The sequence below is a fragment of the Pygocentrus nattereri genome, chromosome 4, assembly GCF_015220715.1.
Source record: "Pygocentrus nattereri isolate fPygNat1 chromosome 4, fPygNat1.pri, whole genome shotgun sequence".
Classification (NCBI taxonomy): domain Eukaryota; kingdom Metazoa; phylum Chordata; class Actinopteri; order Characiformes; family Serrasalmidae; genus Pygocentrus; species Pygocentrus nattereri.
Window position 1 is genome coordinate 29,348,070 of NC_051214.1, and position 18,768 is coordinate 29,366,837.

The window sequence follows — 18,768 nt, forward strand, 5'->3', positions numbered from 1 at the left end:
TGTTGTTTCCCGAATTGTTTATAGAGGGATTCACACTGATACCCCTATTGACTTTACAAAAAAGTGTCTAGTTTTGGGGCAAGTACAACTTCTGCTTGGCAGCTGGCCACAGGAAAGTGACGGGTGCAGTTGTGTACAACCTGCCTCTGAAACTAACCCATCATCTGTACACTCAGCTAGAGTGAGGCTTCTTTTAAAGAACAAAAACACTATTGGACAGAAATGACTGGAATTATGACGCAGATGCGTAATAATAATAATATGACAATGAATCCACTTAAAAGAATGTCCTTACACTTATACGTGACTTTTTCATATAGCTTTCCACAACTACTGGTGTTCATAAAGAAGCATACGCAGGAAGACTTGGCAATGTGCAGTGCATTTTTATGCCTGGAAATGTGCATGTAAGCAATAACCAACTGTTGTCATTAATTTTCAAATATTTCAAACCTTCTTTCATTTTCTCCAGTCATCTTAATTAATACTTCATACAATGAGTGCAAGAAACTTCATTACATTTTATTAAAGGCTTTCATTCCATGTATTCATATTACCCTTAGAGGCAATCGCGATGACGCACTCAAAATGGGAACACTGGTCATTTACCTGCAGAAGTAATCAAAGTTCTGGGAGTTCATATTGTGTATGCTTAAAGGTCACAAATAGTGCACTATTATATTTAGTAGTGATTCAGATTAAACAAATATAATGCACCCTTGCTTCAGCATCAGCTATTTCTTATGTTGAGATGGAGGACAATGGCAGTCTTAGAGGATGTCACAAAGATAATCTAAGAATTCATCCAGCAGAATCTCAAAGGTGAATCAGGATTAGGGTGCAGAAACAGGTTTAGATGTGGACCCAGAGCCAAATTGGGATGCAGATCCAAAGCTGAATGGGACCTGGTGTTCAGCAGCAGGTCTAGACAGGGACAAAGAGCCAAAAGGGGACTGAGATCTGGCATCAGATTTGGATGCAGATCCAAAGCTGAATAGGACCTGGTGTTCAGCAGCAGGTTTAGACAGAGACAAAGAACCAAATGGGGACTGAGATCCGGCATCAGATTTAGATGCAGATCCAAAGCTGAATGGGACCTGGTGTTCAGCAGCAGGTTTAGACAGAGACAAAGAACCAAATGGGGACTGAGATCTGGCATCAAATTTAGATGCAGATCCAAAGCTGAATGGGACCTGGTGTTCAGCAGCAGGTTTAGACAGAGACAAAGAACCAAATGGGGACTGAGATCTGGCATCAGATTTAGACGCAGATCCAAAGCTGAATGGGATTTGGTGTTCAGGAGCAGGTTTAGACAGGGACAAAGAGCCAAATGGGGACTGAGATCCGGCATCAGATTTAGACGCAGATCCAAAGCTGAATGGGACCTGGTGTTCAGCAGCAGGTTTAGACAGGGACAAAGAACCAAAAGGGGACTGAGATCTGGCATCAAATTTAGATGCAGATCCAAAGCTGAATGGGACCTGGTGTTCAGCAGCAGGTTTAGACAGAGACAAAGAACCAAATGGGGACTGGAGTTTAGCAGCAGGTTTAGACAGAGACAAAGAACCAAAAGGGGACTGAGATCTGGCATCAAATTTAGATGCAGATCCAAAGCTGAATGGGACCTGGTGTTCAGCAGCAGGTTTAGACAGAGACAAAGAACCAAATGGGGACTGGAGTTTAGCAGCAGGTTTAGACAGAGACAAAGAACCAAATGGGGACTGAGATCTGGCATCAGATTTAGACGCAGATCCAAAGCTGAATGGGACTTGGTGTTCAGGAGCAGGTTTAGACAGGGACAAAGAACCAAATGGGGACTGAGATCCGGCATCAGATTTAGACGCAGATCCAAAGCTGAATGGGACCTGGTGTTCAGCAGCAGGTTTAGACAGAGACATAGAACCAAATGGGGACTGGAGTTTAGCAGCAGGTTTAGACATTGAGCCAGAGTTGGAATTGGGCTTGGGTAAACGGCTCTGCTCAGGTTGTTGGTCAGAGGGGGTACACTGAGATGCTATTTGCTGACCTTTCAATTGAGAGGATGAATCAGGATGCTGCTTGAGACTGTCAACTTGCTGTTTGAGTTTGCTGACAGATATCTTAATATCTTCACATGACTGTAGCATATTAATCTTAATTCTGGAAAAGTCTTCAGTGAGCTTGAGACCTTGGTAAGACTGGAAAATCTACAGTGGGAAAGAGAAATACACCATATAAATTCAAGAGGAAAAGCAGCACAGTCTTTACTGGACTGCTTTTGGGTGATCAGCCATGTGTGTTACCTGTAAATAGCAGAAGTCGTCCTCTGTCTGTGATAGTTGCTGAAGCTCATCATCTTTCCTCTTGAGATCAACAATCTCCTGCTCTACTTGCTTCAGGTGCTTTTCAGCTCGGCTTAATTCAGTTTTCTCGTGAGCTCTGATCACCCCTGTCATCTCAGAACACTTTCTCTCGATGGACTGAATTAGCTCATGAAACATTCTCTCAGTATCTTCTACTGCTGTCTGTGCAGAATGCTAATGACAAAGGGGTAAAAGGGGGGACTGTTTAGTTTTTACAAAAACTTTAATAAAAATTCTTGCAAAGGTTTTGCAATCACCTTAAGAGACGCTACAGATTCTATCAGCTCCTGATGTTCATCCTCTTTCTCCTGGGTTCTCTTTTTGTAGCCATTCTGGGTTACCATCACCTGTCTCTGTAAATACAAGAGATGACCACCGTATAAATATCTGCACTTAATTTAGAATCATTGAACACTTCTTTCTTCAGTTCTTAAAAATCATAATAGATATCAGAAATCATCATTGAAATCTTCAGAGAAATCTGAATTTTCTGTCAATAAACTTTCCATTTACGTCCCATTCTCTTTACGAAAACTAAGCTGCAGCCCATTTGGAATCAAAGGTTTTTTTTTGTCACGAAAACCAACACATACACTACACGGCCAAAGTGTACTTGGACACCCCTCCAAATGATTAAGTTCAGGTGTTTCAGCCACACTCATTGCTAACAGGTGTGTAAAATCAAGCATTAAGCCATGCATTTTCAGTATACGAACATTGGCAGTAGTATGGAAAATGCTGAAAAGCTCAGTTACTTTAAACGTGACATTATCATAGGATGCCATCTTTGCACAAGCGAGCTTGTGAAATTTCTGTCCTGTTAGATCTGCCCTGGTAAGTGTTATTACTGCTAAATGGAAGCGTCTATGGGCAACAACAGCTCAGTCACGAAGCCCTAGACAATGTGGGGCTCCTGAGTGCACATAGTGTGTCACTACAGACTTCCAGACTGCTACTGGAAGCAAAGTCAAGATCAATGTGTGAGGAGCTTCATGAAATAGGCTGGGTTTCAATGGCCCAGCAGCTGCACACAGGCCTAAAATCATTATGCGCAGTGCCAGGTGTGAGCAGGAGTGGTGTACTATGGTTCATATTAATACCCATGGTTTTGAAATAGGATGTCCAACATACATAGGTGTCCACATACTTTTGGCCACATAGTATGCATTCCCACTGCAGCATTTTGGCTATGCCCATTTACTCTGTTATATGTTTTTTCTTTTTTTTTGCTACAACATAAACAGCCTGTTTAATAGGGTTGGAAAGAGGGTTAGAAATTATTCTCTCCGGAGAAAAAATAAAACAAAAATAAAAAATGCAGGTCATGGGGCCCTTAAGGATTATTTTTGCTGTACCAAAACCTAAACTGAAATAAATCTGTCCTGAAAAGAAGCTAATGAAAAGTTAATGACATTTTCAAAGATACAGCTCATGATTACGAAGGTCCAAAAGGATTTTTACCCACATCAGCTAGCATGTATGTACATGTCATTTGACGCACTTGCCTGTTTCTCTGCTCTCTCATCTACAATGGAAACTACTTCATGACCACAGTGTTCGCCCAACACGCACAGACAGCAAACACATTTCTGATCTGTACGGCAGAAAACATCCAGAGGCTTTCCATGCTGTGGGCAGATTTTCTCATGTAGGTGTGCAGAGGGTGCAATAACTGTGTGCATCCTCAGAGGAGCATATTCATCATGAGGTTTAAAGTGAGCTTCACAGTAGGAAACCAGGCACACCAGACAGGACTTTACAGCTTTACGTTTTCTTCCAGGGCAGATGTCACACACCACATCTCCCGGAGTAGCATAATCTTGAGCACTAGGTTGTGGTTCAGCCCATCTCAGTTTCTCCACCAATTCAGCTAGCATGTGGTTCCTGTGTAGAGCAGGCCTTGGATAGAAAGTTTCTCTGCACTGAGGACAGCTGGAGGTTCTTTTTTGCTGATCCCAGCAACTGTTAATACAGTCAATACAAAAACTGTGTCCACAGGATAAAGTGGCTGGATCCTTGAGTAATTCCAAGCAGATAGAACAGCAGAATTCATCTTGTCCTACTAAAATACTTGCCTCAGCCATTTTAGTTAAGCAAAAAAAGTAGAGCTACGCACAGAACAGCAGCTGTAGAAGTGCATAGAATTCAGTTTCATTTCTTCAGTAATGCAAACAGTCAACCCACTGACTCAGCCCACTTCCTGAATGGAGAACTGGCTTCAGAGCATAAAGGTCCAACCATTCTACTCAGAAATGGGATTAAAAAAGGAAACCTTTCACAGGCTTGTGCTTGAGACCAGCTGATTGTCCCTCCAGGAGGCCAAACATGCATGCACAATTTTATAGATATATTATATAGATAATATATAGACATATTTTCAAAGGTTTGTAGACATCTGTTCACCCAATGTCTCATCTGAAATCGAGAGGATTAATAGGGAGATTGTCCCTCTTTGCTGCAGTAACAGCCTCTACTCTTCTGGGAAGGCTTTACACTACATGTTGGAACATAGCTGTGAGGATTTGATTGCATTTAGCCATGAGTTAGTGAGGTATGCTGGATGATCAGCTCTGGATCAAAAACACCACTCCAGTTTATCCCAAAGGTATTAATTAGATGGTGCTCCACCATTCCAGCTTTACTGCTGCACAGCCCAACGCTGGGGGGCTTTATACCTCTCTAGCCCACACTTGGCAGTGGGCATGGTAACCTTAGGCTCATGTGTAGCTTTTCCTCAGAGATTATATTAAAAGATATAATTGAACACCTGTGTTCAATTCATTAATTCGAAGGCGTGCCTAGATACTTTGGATGTGCAGTATACTGTAAAAACCGGAAATCTAAGGTTTTGGAATTGGCCGTAAGTCACTGGAAATGTGAAATTGGAGAACACATGGTTAAGGGTCAATATTAAAATAATGCGCCTCACAATATGTTAAATTTAAACGACTCTCCTGCAGAACTGTGTACATTTCATATAAACATTGTAAAACGGTTACTTTTTCAAGCTGTGCTCGGAATAAACCCATTATTCTGTACATATGAAATGTTAACCTTCTTTTTATAATACATTTTGTACATTTTATGCGATTATCTTTAAAGTGGGGATTGGGTGGTTAATGAGGTTGTTTATTTATTTATGTATTTTCATTTTTATCTGCTCTTTGGGTTTTAAGGAAGTGCGTTAATCACATTTGCCAAAACCATATCGAGCTATTTCGACACGTCTATGAATCGCTGTGCACTCTGTCATCTTGGGATAACTGCCCCGTTCAAGAAAAATGCCATCTTTAGCTAAAATTGTCCTCCCTGTCACTGTCCACCCTCTCCTGCATCTTGCCATGTTAAAGGAAGCAAATGGGTTTTGAAACAGATTCATTTTACCTCTTGTCACTCATCACAGCGCCACAAAAGCACAGAGACAATAAACATGACCAAAACACAGACACGGTCAGTCACTTACTCACCCAAAGCCACTCTCCACTCTCAAATATAAGCTTCAGTATTTATTACAGACTCATGTTCATGGCCAGTCTGTCATGTCCTAGTCCACCTCTTTAGTCTGATTAAAACTAATAAGTAATTCTTCACCAGGAAACAAGCCTGTAATTTATTTATTACTCATAACACATAGGTTCATTCCAATTTTTGTTGTAAAGATGTTTACTGTTGCTGTTGTTTTGGGGGGAGTGAGATGTCTGAGGTGGATGCAGTGGGGGAAGAAACAACAACATCCAATATTTTGAGGGGCCACAATGTTTCTCTAAGAGTGACTCTGTAATTTACATTTTATGGCATTTGGCTGACGCTCTTATCCAGAGCGACTTACAATTTAATCATTTTACACAAGTAGGTGAAGGTGGTGTTAGGAATCTTGCCCAAGGACTCTTATTGGTATAGTGTAGGGTGCTTACCCAGGTGGGGGATTGAACCCTAGTCTACAGCGTAAAAGGCAGAGGTGTTAACCACTACACTAACCAACCACTTCAAATACTTTAGTAACATCATTTATATACGTTGCGTTTGTCCATGGCAGAGTGGACACAACTTGTGGTTGCGTTATTGGTTGGCCATTGTCAGCTGGTCTCTCTGGTGGGACGGCAGTGCCGTGTTCTCTCCACTAGAGGCTCCATCACTTTAAAGCGCCAGTTTCGGCTTGTTTTGGTCTGTTTACATCGATGGCAGGGCGCCTTTTCACCGTTCACAGCTGTAGCCGTTTCCATTTCGACCAGTGAGTCGGTCATGTTTCGTGGACGAGGGATTATATAAGACAGCGAAACTGGTAAGAGCTGAGGATATATCTTGCATGTTTTTCAGACCGGTCGACATGTGATGTAGCGACATATTTGAGCTCTTCGCTGTGGGTGACAGTGACGAATCAGCGATTTCTGTTGAAGTGACTAATGTTATATTTCAGACCGCACAAGGTGAGTGGCGTTCGCTGTTTGTCTAGTTAGAAACAGGTGAGTTTTGTTTCATTAATGCTCACGGCTGTAAAACTGATACAGAGGAACAGTAAACGACCCCGCTAGAGTGAGAAAACTACTTTAAATGCACATTTTAAAGGAAGGTAACTTAAAGCCCCTAGTTCAATGCAGACAGGGTCACTGTGCGTGTGGCCCAGAGACCCTTTAAAGCAGTAGCTTATGTCTTAAGAGGTGGTGGGCTGTGACAGTTCCTCCTGACCAAAATGTTGTTTCCCACCGTGTTTACTGAAGAAATAATGATGAATGAATAATGCCTTCCGCCCAATGACAGCTAGGACAGGCTCCAGCAGCTCCCCCCATATATATATGTATATGTGTGTGTGTGTGTGTATATATATATATATATATATATATATATATATATATATATATATATATACACACACACACACACACACACACACACACACACACACACTCTGCTAAAAAAAAATAAAGGGAACACTCAAATAACACATCCTAGATCTGAATGAATGAAATATTCTCATTGAATATTTTGTTCTGTATAAAGTTGAATGTGCTGACAACAAAATCACACAAAAATCATCAGTGGATATCAAATTTATTAACCAATGGAGGCCTGGATTTGGAGTCACACACAAAATTAAAGTGGAAAAACACACGACAGGCTTATCCAACTTTGATGTAATGTCCTTAAAACAAGTCAAAATGAGGCTCAGTATTGTGTGTGGCCTCCACGTGCCTGTATGACCTCCCTACAACGCCTGGGCATGCTCCTGATGAGGTGGCAGATGGTCTCCTGAGGGATCTCCTCCCAGACCTGGACTAAAGCATCCGCCAACTCCTGGACAGTCTGTGGTGCAACGGGACGTTGGTGGATGGAGTGAGACGTGATGTCCCAGATGTGCTCAATCGGATTCAGGTCTGGGGAACAGGCGGGCCAGTCCATAGCTTCAATGCCTTCATCTTGCAGGAACTGCTGACACACTCCAGCCACATGAGGTCTAGCATTGTCCTGCATTAGGAGGAACCCAGGGCCAACCGCACCAGCATATGGTCTCACAAGGGGTCTGAGGATTTCATCTCGGTACCTAATGGCAGTCAGGCTACCTCTGGCGAACACATGGAGGGCTGTGTGGCCCTCCAAAGAAATGCCACCCCACACCATTACTGACCCACTGCCAAAACCGGTCATGCTGAAGGATGTTGCAGGCAGCAGATTGCTCTCCACGGCGTCTCCAGACTCTGTCACGTCTGTCACATGTGCTCAGTGTGAACCTGCTTTCATCTGTGAAGAGCACAGGGCGCCAGTGGCAAATTTGCCAATCCTGGTGTTCTCTGGCAAATGCCAAGCGTCCTGCACGGTGTTGGGCTGTGAGCACGACCCCCATCTGTGAACGTCGGACCCTCATACCATCCTCATGTCGGTTTCTAATAATTCCAATAATTTCCACCTGTTGTCTATTCCATTTGCACAACAGCATGTGAAATTGATTGTCAATCAGTGTTGCTTCCTAAGTGGACAGTTTGATTTCACAGAAGTTTGATTTACTTGGAGTTATATTGTGTTGCTTAAGTGTTTCCTTAATTTTTTTTTGAGCAGTGTACACACACACACACACACACACACACACACACACACATATATATATATGTATGTGTGTGTGTATGTATAGTAATTATGTCACAGTAGAATACAGCACACTTTTCTGAACGTACTATGTATACCATCGGTATATGTAGAGCGCTGACCAACTGCCTGTTTCATTACAAAGAGAGCCAAAATTAGTCAACACAGCATGCAAAATATTAAACAAAGATCAGTGTATTTTAAGTTATTGATTGTGTACTTTATAATGTAGCACTGCTAGTTCTTTTTTTTCAGTTTCAACTGATCACATTTCTGAAAAAAATATTGTGACGCTGCATAAGTGTCATTATATTATATTTTTGCCCTATCGCCCACTTCTGTGGGAGAGAAACTAGATGGGTGAATAAGCTTCTTTTGCATTTACTTTTTTATGTACATTTATACTTAAATTTTATTTTTTTTATGATTAGTTTTGATTATTCTTTCAACAATAGTCCTTAGTGCAATAGTACCGTCAGCTCCTGATGTTATTAACACTGTGTTCTTGTGATATTTTGAGCAAAATCTTTACACAAAATACTAATAACAGTAAATCTGGGAGGCAGGAGGAGCAGTGAAGTTTTTGATTGGTGCTGATTGTTGGGAAACTTGTTCAAACTGTATTCAAACCACACGGTTGCATTAGATGGCATAATTGATAGAACAACATCCTCCACTATGCGTTTTCACAGTTTTGCACTGAGATATTGAGATATTGTGATGCGGTTTGTTTATTATGTAATATTTTGAAAAAATCTGTAATGATGCTGGACCAGGAAGGAATGAATAAGCTAGTTTAAAAGAAATACAGTAACTGTACAACTTTGTGTTCTCTGCAATTCATTTTTGCAATACGTACATGTAGGCAACTCATTTATGAATAGGCTTTTTTTGAAGTTGGAAAAGACCTTGACAGCTGGATTGTGTTGTCATCTGATGCTCACAAATAACAAAAAGGCCTATTCACAGAACAAGGAACAAGGAAGGGAAGAATTCTATTTTAATGTTTTCTGTGTTTTTTGGGTGTGTCTGTGTTTGTAGCTGTGAGGGTGACCCTTGACCCCTAATGATCGTGTGTAAGGTGACCCGCTGGGCACTGACCTCTCCCCTATGTGTCGGTCTAAGAATCACATGTAGGGTACCTGAGATGGCCAGACCAAGTTCAAGTAAGACATCCAAATACATGAACACACATGCCTCACACTCCAGTCTATTACATTATTGTCAGTAGGTGGTCAACCGCTGTTTCAGATTTCCACATTTCCTGGATAATGTTATTGTTTTTTTGTGCTTGTTTGGGCAGATTTGGCAGAGTTTCGTAAAGAATTTGCTAAGGCCAAGCACATAGCAATCATCACTGGAGCTGGAGTGAGTGCAGAAAGCGGCGTGCCAACCTTCAGAGGAGCCGGGGGATACTGGAGGACATGGCAGGCCCAGGTAACAAATGGTACACACATTGTATTTGTATGTTTTTAGCCTGTATTTATTGTACATGCACTCACAAACAACTGTATCTTTTAATATCTTCTCAGGATTTGGCCACTCCTGGTGCCTTCTCTCGTGATCCTTCTCTGGTGTGGGAGTTTTATCACTATAGAAGAGAGGTGGGTGATTCCACTGGATGCTGTGGCATCTTGTAATGTTCACAATGACATTTATGTGCCTTTCACGTAAATGGTAAAGTTAAAGATTAGTGAAATATTTTGTAATCGTCTGTGTGCCTTTCTGGTCTGTTCAGTGTTTGACATGTCACACATGTAGGCTCATCAAAACAAATTCTTTGTATGTGTAACAAACTTTAGCCAAGGATGCTAATTATTATAGGCCAATCAAAACTTGGTTAATGTTACCGAAACACAAAGAGAGCCAAGTTTGGTGAGCAGAGAAGTTTGGTATATTTTTGTATATTTAGAATTCTTTAGTAGTCTTTAAATGGAGATCAAAATAGTTTGCGTATATATGTGTGTGTGTATATGTGTGTGTGTATATGTGTGTGTGTATATGTGTGTGTGTGTGTGTGTGTGTGTGTGTGTGTGTGTGTGTGTGTATATACACGCAAACTATTTTGATCTCCATTTAAAGATTTTATATATATATATATATATATATATATATATATATATATATATATATATATATATATATATATATATATATATATATATATAATGTATCACTGTTAGCAATATGATACATGTGGCAAGCCATTTTAGCTTAAAATGATGCCAGAAATGCAACTCAAAACTCAAATTCAGGTCTGTAATGCAGTTTCTACTAGCAAATGATGTATCTAGATCTAGATGTTCTAGATATCTACTACGTAATCTTTTAAAGCCATTTTGTCTAGTCTATCTGTAGATATCTAAGAATAACACACAGAATAACAACACTAATATCTAAATGTAGAATTAAAACCAGTCAGAATGCAGTTTGACTAGTTAACTACATATCTGTAATTGCTTTGACCAGTAGGAATTACATTACAATGAGTAGTAATTAAAAAACAATGTGTAAAATTGAAGTTAAGACTAGTCATAATAGCTTTAATGAAGTTGTTAAGATCTAAAATATAGTTTGAGAAAGTTACAGTTATATTTCTTACTAGTCAAAATTATGTTTCAGATGTCTCCAAAGGTTTAATGCAAGGTAGCTTTAGTGGCCATGACATTTTTTCTGGTGGGTTGGATCCTACAGGATGAAATAAAGCAGAGTTTATTTTTTGGTTTTCTTATCTAGATTTAATTTTAGATCTGGTTCTATTGCACCATATAGTTTCAAAAGTAGGTTTACTTGTTATCTAATGTGCTATTAAGTGTGCCTGATGGATGCGTCAGTGTAAACAAACAGGTTATATATAACTAGGTTATTTTTAAGACCAGTTATTGTGGATAGGTTGTTTTTATTTTTCCAGTTTAAGTGAAAACTTGGCCTATTTAAAGTCATTTTTCTGGTCTAGTTCAGGTCAAAATCTGTCTTGTGCAGCCAAATTACATTGCAAATGGTGATTGTCAGGGTCCAAGCATCACACACCTTATGTAACCTGTAGGGCAAAGTTTTTAGATTGGCCTAGATTTGTAATCGATTTGGGGTCTCAAAGGTTTTTCAAATTTTGTACACACTGACATAGTTGTTGAACTCATTGAACTAAATAATTCCACAGTAAGTACCCCTGTATTTTGAGTTGAGTCTTGGAGTTCACCAGAATTTCTTCTAGGAGAAATTTCTTCTAAAATTTTTTTTCTTAGGAATGAAGCCGCTGGGCCTTGCTACAGGGTATTGGTTTCTGAACTTGTGACCTTTTTCCTTGCTCATGAGCATCGTGATATAACATTATGGTGAACACTTAATCTGTGACTATATCGATACAGCGTACATAAGGTTGATTTTTAAACTTTTTTTTTTTTTTTTTTGCTCATATGTATTTACATTGAATTCTCGTTGCAGGTAATGTACAGTAAAAAGCCGAATGCAGCTCACCTGGCTATAGCCGAATGCGAGGCTCGTCTCAGCCAGCAGGGGCGCTCTGTAGTAGTCATCACCCAGAACATTGATGAGCTGCATCATCGAGCCGGCTCAAAACACATACTGGAGATCCATGGTGAGACAGCTACATGCTACCTACTTAGTGCCTGGCACACACAGCACATGAGAATTGGCTGGCTTGTAAATGGCTTTTATGACCCAGTTTTAGTGCTTTTTCTCTACACAGTGACTTTTTAAAAATAATTTATGAAGCAAACTGAACCAGAATATGTACAGTTTTGTTAATGTTCTTTACATGTTAAAAAAGTCCCACAATCACATTCAAAAATCACTTTATTAAATGACAAGAGCAGATTAAACAGCATTACTAGCCACATTTTGTGTTACACATTTGAGGGTTGATATTAACTAAACTACTGAATTCACTCTGATGAGAAGTTAGTTTTATGAGAGCCGCAGTGGCTTTAGTTTCATGTCAGTTGATATTAAATTCATTACAGAATTTTAAAACACAGTTGCTTTGGCACTCAATGAGAAAGTATTGTAGGTTCCATCTAGTCCAAATTTTATGCTATTGCTGCCACCTTCAGGTGAAAGGAAAAACTGCACTCTCATGGCTGGTGGCCACTTAAAACCCATTCTAAAACAGAAGCCACGGGCCAATTAAATCTGTCTGCAGGCTGCATTTGGCCATGGGTTAGCACTTTGGATACCCTTGCTCTAAATTGTCCCAAATCATATATAAAATAATGGAGTTGTTAGCAATGTTCTATTTTGTGTATTATTAGAATATCATATTTTGTATGCAGATAAAGTTTAATGCTAGATTCCTCAGATATATTCTGCTTTAGACTCCCTCTCTTCCTTTCATTGTAGGTAGTCTGTTTAAAACTCGCTGCCTGAGCTGTGGTGAAGTTAAGGAAAACCACAAGAGTCCCATTTGTCCTGCTCTGGAAGGCAAAGGGTAAATACTGACACAAACGCAACGGCACAAGAGAACACACCTGAACTCTCAGCACTTATTTATAGTTTTTTTTTTTTTTTGTGTTCTTATTTTTTGCCCCTTTAGAGCACCTGACCCCGAAGCCAAGGATGCTAGAATTCCAGTGAATGATCTACCCAGGTGTGTATGTGTGTCAGAAATGTTGTCAGTGCCAGAACTATAGAGAGACATGAGGTCCATTTCCACAAATACCTCTGTGGTCTGGCTTGCATGCATTGGTTGGAATAGAGAGGGACTAGTCTTACAAGCTAGAATCAGGGCCTGCCTTCACAGAATCGATTTTATTTTATTTCTCAGTTTGGTCAAGACTGCGCTGAAAAACGGCCAAACACAAACCATTTAATTTTTGTGTAAGGCTAAGCGGTTATCAAAACACTGCTTCTACAGAAAACACCTGGCACTAGATGCTTCAGAACACTTAAAAAAAAAAAGTGGAAAAACTACATCAGCAGTCACTAGTCTTGTCTGGAAAGGGTCAGTGTGGCTGCTTTTTATTTAAATTAAACAGGATCACCCAAGCACTCAAAATAAGCTTCACTTGTGCTATCGTGTGTATAATACCTTTTGTCACCTCTGCAACTAAAAAAAATAAATAAATAAAGGATCAGACCTGAATCAGACTTAATGTAGCTAATACCCATTCTGTTAAAATATGCCAGCTCTAATTCTAATATCAGCTCTAATTCTGTTTGGATTGGATTGTGACATTCTTGCGTATAACCAGAAGGAGTATAACTGACAAAATTCCAGTAGTTGTAGCCATCCACAACAAATAAGACAGTCCTTTTACCTTCATGGATGAAGCATTTGAGGCTGAGATGGAAATGGATCCAGCAATGATTTATTGGATATAAGCAAAGTTTCACCCTGCTCCACAAGGGGGCAGCAGATACATGTAAATGTGATGTTTAAATCGTTGGTGCTAATATAATACCACTGAGGACTGCAGTGTCTAAAAGAACTGGTTCTATACGTGTCTCCTTATACCCCCATCTTAAACCCCAACCCAGAACTTTAAACCAAGCGGTAGTCTGCATTGTTGGAACACGTGTCAGTGTTGCAGCTAGGGGTGGGTAGTATGGCAAAAATATATGATAATTTTCACTTGCACTGTACACATTGCACTACTTTGACATAATGCATTAGCGACGTCACATTTTAAATATGCCATCAAAACTCCGTACAATGATATTTTTTTCAACGTCTCGCATACTTTGCTGTACTAAATCCAATTAAAAGGAGCTAATTGTGCTCATGGAAAAGCATATTGTGTACCACGATAATAACATTCAACACAGTAACAGTGAAATATCATTATCATATTGCTCACCTATAGTTGCAACCTTCATGGAGTACCAAGGATATTACAGTATATGTGTAACAGTATAAGATGCATGTAATGTGAAATTATGTATGTATGTGTAGGTGTGAGAGGCGAGGCTGTCATGGTCTTTTGAGGCCCCATGTGGTGTGGTTTGGAGAGACACTAGATGCTGACATTCTGACCAGCGTGGAACAGGAATTGGAGAAATGTGATCTCTGCTTAGTGGTAAGTATGTGCACCCTGGGGAATTACATCACTGATAAAGATTTTATGGTAGTTTGTAGTTTAAAACTGCCCTACCTACATCTGAGAGGTCAGTTTGGTCAATAAAACAGTGGTCCTTAGAAATATTAAGGTCAGTGATTAAAAGGAATTGTAATAATACAATGACTATAAGAAAAAAAGTACTGCATTATTTGCAATTGTAGTTGTTCTTGGTTCATTTCATACTCTTAAACTGCAACCGTAAATATACGGTAAAGTCAGTAAAATGCCGCGAATTTTCATTTTCTTCTCTCCTTTTGGAGCTTTTAATATAACAGTTTGAGAGAACGCACATAATTGCTTCATGCAATTCCCATTTAGAAATGAGTTGAATTCACTTACATTTGAGTTGCACATTTAAGGTTTTCAAATTCCCAATAAACAAGCAAAAAATAAATTGGTAATGTAGGGCAGTGCCAAAAAAAATGCAGTTCCACATGGGCATTATGTAAAGGCTGTCAGTTTATTGTAGCTTATAGCACAGGATATGAAGCTTGTTTTATTGCCCTTAATTAAGTTTGAGTTTCATTATTTTGGGTCTTTGGGACCTTTATCAGTGCTTAATGGTAATGACTGTGTAATTATGCTTGCATGCTCAATTGAATTTAGTCTAGTTAGTAAGGTGAGTGATGACGCTTTGCTGATTGGATGGCATTTCGCTTGAATAGTTTGGTAGTGCTTGATGAAGATCACAAGCTTCAAAAGGCTCATGAGGTTTCATGATCTTGAGCACTAATCTGTAAAAGGGGCAGTGTAAGCACTGCTCAAAGAAGGAGGGGACTAAACAATTCAGGTTTAGGCTCTACTGTGGGGTCTGTTGACTCTACTGGCACCTTAATATCTGTAATACATCCTAATGTGTGTGTATTTGTGTGTTTGTGCCTGTTGTCTTGTTGCCAGGTGGGTACTTCTTCCATAGTTTACCCAGCAGCCATGTTTGCTCCTCAGGTGGCAGCTAGAGGAGTGCCTGTGGCCGAATTTAACACGGAGTGCACACCTGCCACTATGCGCTTTGTGTGAGTCATACAAACACGCACACCTCTGTCACCCTGCACATTATGCCATTATTGAGTTTGTCGTGAGTCATCTGAATACAACAGGTATTTCAACAGGTAGAGTTTGTGCATACATGATGTATATGGTCCAAAATTACTATACACTTATTGGTCTGTTTATTAGGTTCACCTCGTATTGTGTATATATTAGGTACTTTCTTTCTTTCTTTCTTTCTTTATTTCTTTATTTCTTTATTTATTTATATATATTTATATTGAGATATATACACACACAGTGTATATATAAGTACATATATTATGTACTTATTTTCTGTTTTATCAGGTTCACTTGACATCTAGGTAAAAACTTTTTTTTTTTTTTTTTACTTTACATGATTTGAACACAGCAATGCTTTACTTTGTGTAAAGATTTCATGCTGAATTGACAAATAGACCTGCTCCTAAATTAACCTCTTATTCTCCGGGGTATATTTTGGTTTGTCCATCTGAATTTTAACAGCATTTTAGGTCAACAGAAAGTGTGTTTTTATGATCACACACATTGCTCTATGCTTACAATTTACTGCTGAAAGACAAAAATCTTTGATGCTCTTTTGTATTTTTTTTATAAAACAATGTTTTACAGTGCAGATCACTGGAGAGACCATCTGTTTATAGTTTATAGCCCAGATTTGTGGAAAAATGGGTCGACTTTCAGTAGAAAAAAAATTTAGTTTCTTTTATTTTAAGGGTTTAAAATTACATCACCATCTATTTGACTGGAAAGAAGACAGTTACAGCCTCATATGACACCCAACCTTTGAATGTAGCTTATGAAATATTAAAGTTATGAATAATATGATGAAGTGTGTTTTGGAACCACCAGTGGTCTCAAGGAATTAAAGAGGTTAAAGAGATTAAAATATATTTACACTAACTTCCATTAAAAGTTCAAAAGGTTGTTACCTTCTTCTGTAAAGTTTGTGTTATGGACATAGACATTTTTTTTCCAGAAAGCGATGATATGTAGATGATGTGTAGAATCTCTGGTTTTAAAACCATGTGCTTTGATGATTTATGCTGATTACCCCTTGTTTTCTTTGCAAAACAATGTAAGAATGCAAATATATTTGAATATTTGACAAAGAGAACATTTGAATTTATAACGACCGGGACATTTTTCATAGTCTTTATAAATTTTTACTAAGGCTGCTGACCATTCTGGAGGGCTTCCCTTTCTCTCACACATATATAATAGAATAGAATAGAATAGAATAGAATATATATAAATGGTGTGTGTGTGTGTGTGTGTGTGTGTATACATACTTTGCACTGAGGGTGTAACAGTACAGGATCTGAGCGATTATATGATAACTCTGTAGTTAAGTGATTAAACAACTCTCTCTCTCTGTCAGGTATCACTTTGAGGGTCCTTGCGGCACCATGCTGCCTCCTGCACTGGCGCGCCATGAAAGCGAGCCCGTCTGAAAACCCACAAACCTGCCCCACATAGAGCACTTTATTAAAGAGGGCACATGTCCATTCTCTGCTGTTGCTTGTGTTCTTTTAAATTCTGACCTTGTGTCCTTATTGACATGAATGCAAAATTGAAGAATTTTGACAAAAATAAACAATTCTCTTTGCCTTTTGGTTTGTTTTTCTGTGTGTGTGTGTGTGTGTGTGTGTGTGTGTGTGTGTGAGATCATCATTGAGCACCTCTGAGGGAAAAGAGAGTAACATTGTGTGTGTTTACCCTGTGGCGTGGGGTCACCTTGATTTTTGTCTAGTCTAAAGCCAGATTCCATGGTCCAGCTGAAAGCCCCCCTCCTCGCTCTGTGGTGAACTGTCACAGTTTATAGAGAGATGTGGTAGAAAGGCACTATTGTGTTTGACACTTCTTGCTATGTGTGGAACCCACACACACACGCGAGTTCCATAGCATATTAACCCACTAAAGTGTTGACTGATTCTGTACTGAAAGGTTGTGCATTCTGCAGCTGCTTGCTCTGTCTGCAGGCTGTTTCACCTGCAAAATCAAAATTATCTTGGATATTTAATTAATATAACCAAAAATATAATAATTTTTTCCCTTTAACTTGCCTCTGTGCATTCCACTCAATGACCACTCGGATAGGCTCTAGCTCCCCCCGTGGCTCAGAAGGATAAGCGACTTGAGCGTGTGTGTGTGTGTGGCCTCTGTGTGTGGACTCTTGTGACTCTGTGTGGAGATGCTAGAAAGAAATCAAGGGTTTTTATAGAATTATAAAAATAACATTCATTAAATAGATTTTTTACATGCTTTAAATATAATAGCGATACCCAAAACCTGTCTGACATATTTCCCGGCCCAAAACTCCATAACCTATTCATGGGCTTGTTAGCTGGGTCAGATGCATTGAGGTGGTGGATGGTTGGAAATGTGTGGAACAGAGAGTCCCCAAAACTTCCATGCCACTGTATGAATGACGTACTAGGATGAGACTCTGAGGTTATCCTAGGACCCAGTGGAGGGATTATATCTCCAAGTTGGTTTAGGAGTGGCTCTGGGTCCCCAGAATTGCTGGAGGATTTTGAAGGGGACAGGGTCGTCTGGGAGTCCCTGCTCTCCCAACTGCTACCGCACCCAGCTGGGTCAAATGATTTAAAATGATGAGGCTATAAGACTTAAAATATAGGTTTTGGTGTTTTAGCACAAATGATGCTGTGATATAGTTTTAGGTGTGACCTGCTAGGATATATGTCTGTAGGCATATTTAGTTATGAGTAGATGCAAATAGAATTTCAAGCAATTATTGCGGTTTTGCAAAGGAGGTTCTCTGCATCTCTACCTTCTGTTTCCTGTAAACCTTTCACAGTGCACTTCCTCCAGATTTCTCTACCAGCTAATCATCATAGCCCACAAAACATACTATTTTTATATAAGAGCCAGCCATAACAAAATGTAAATGAAACGAAATGTTGTACTACTGCTTGATAAAACAGTGAGTCATCAATTATAGTATTAGACATAATTATTATTGGCCAAGTTGCATGTGGCTCGAAGAATTGTGCATGATAGTGTACTTAAGAGTGTTTTTGTTGATGGGGCAGGAGGTGTAGTAGGTGATAGCGATGTGATTGTAAATGGGCATCATATAGAGGTGGGTGTGGGTGTGTATGTGTGTCTGGTCTCCTGGAGAGACTGTGGCTCATTAGCTTCTGAGGCGATGAGAGAGGTGTTTCAGAGGCAACTCTGCTCTGCTCCAAAAATAACACACACCATTTCCTGTCCATTAAACC

General features: G+C 39.6%; 2 protein-coding genes across 4 annotated transcripts; one reads left to right on the forward strand and one right to left on the reverse strand.

Moving 5' to 3' along the window:
* Window positions 1-370: 370 nt before the first annotated feature.
* ftr63 (finTRIM family, member 63) lies at window positions 371-4,509 on the reverse strand. Of its 2 annotated transcripts, XM_037537616.1 has the most exons (5): window positions 3,848-4,509; window positions 2,600-2,695; window positions 2,283-2,516; window positions 1,520-2,186; window positions 371-1,231 (listed from the first exon to the last, which is right to left on the reverse strand). In XM_037537616.1, the coding sequence occupies exons 1-5, from the start codon at window positions 4,424-4,426 to the stop codon at window positions 834-836; spliced, it is 1,974 nt and encodes a 657-aa protein (XP_037393513.1). In that variant the 5' UTR covers window positions 4,427-4,509; the 3' UTR covers window positions 371-833. The 2 variants fall into 2 exon arrangements, with proteins under 2 accessions (XP_037393513.1, XP_017544573.2); XM_017689084.2 differs by having other exon boundaries at window positions 371-2,186.
* A 1,957-nt stretch (window positions 4,510-6,466) lies between these two features.
* On the forward strand, window positions 6,467-17,138 carry sirt5 (sirtuin 5). Of its 2 annotated transcripts, none has more exons than XM_017689106.2 (10): window positions 6,467-6,624; window positions 9,462-9,586; window positions 9,724-9,857; window positions 9,953-10,024; window positions 11,865-12,018; window positions 12,780-12,867; window positions 12,973-13,026; window positions 14,332-14,455; window positions 15,395-15,510; window positions 16,905-17,138. In XM_017689106.2, the coding sequence occupies exons 2-10, from the start codon at window positions 9,487-9,489 to the stop codon at window positions 16,975-16,977; spliced, it is 915 nt and encodes a 304-aa protein (XP_017544595.1). In that variant the 5' UTR covers window positions 6,467-6,624; window positions 9,462-9,486; the 3' UTR covers window positions 16,978-17,138. The 2 variants fall into 2 exon arrangements, with proteins under 2 accessions (XP_017544595.1, XP_017544598.1); XM_017689109.2 differs by lacking the exon at window positions 6,467-6,624 and adding an exon at window positions 6,635-6,769.
* Window positions 17,139-18,768: the final 1,630 nt, after the last annotated feature.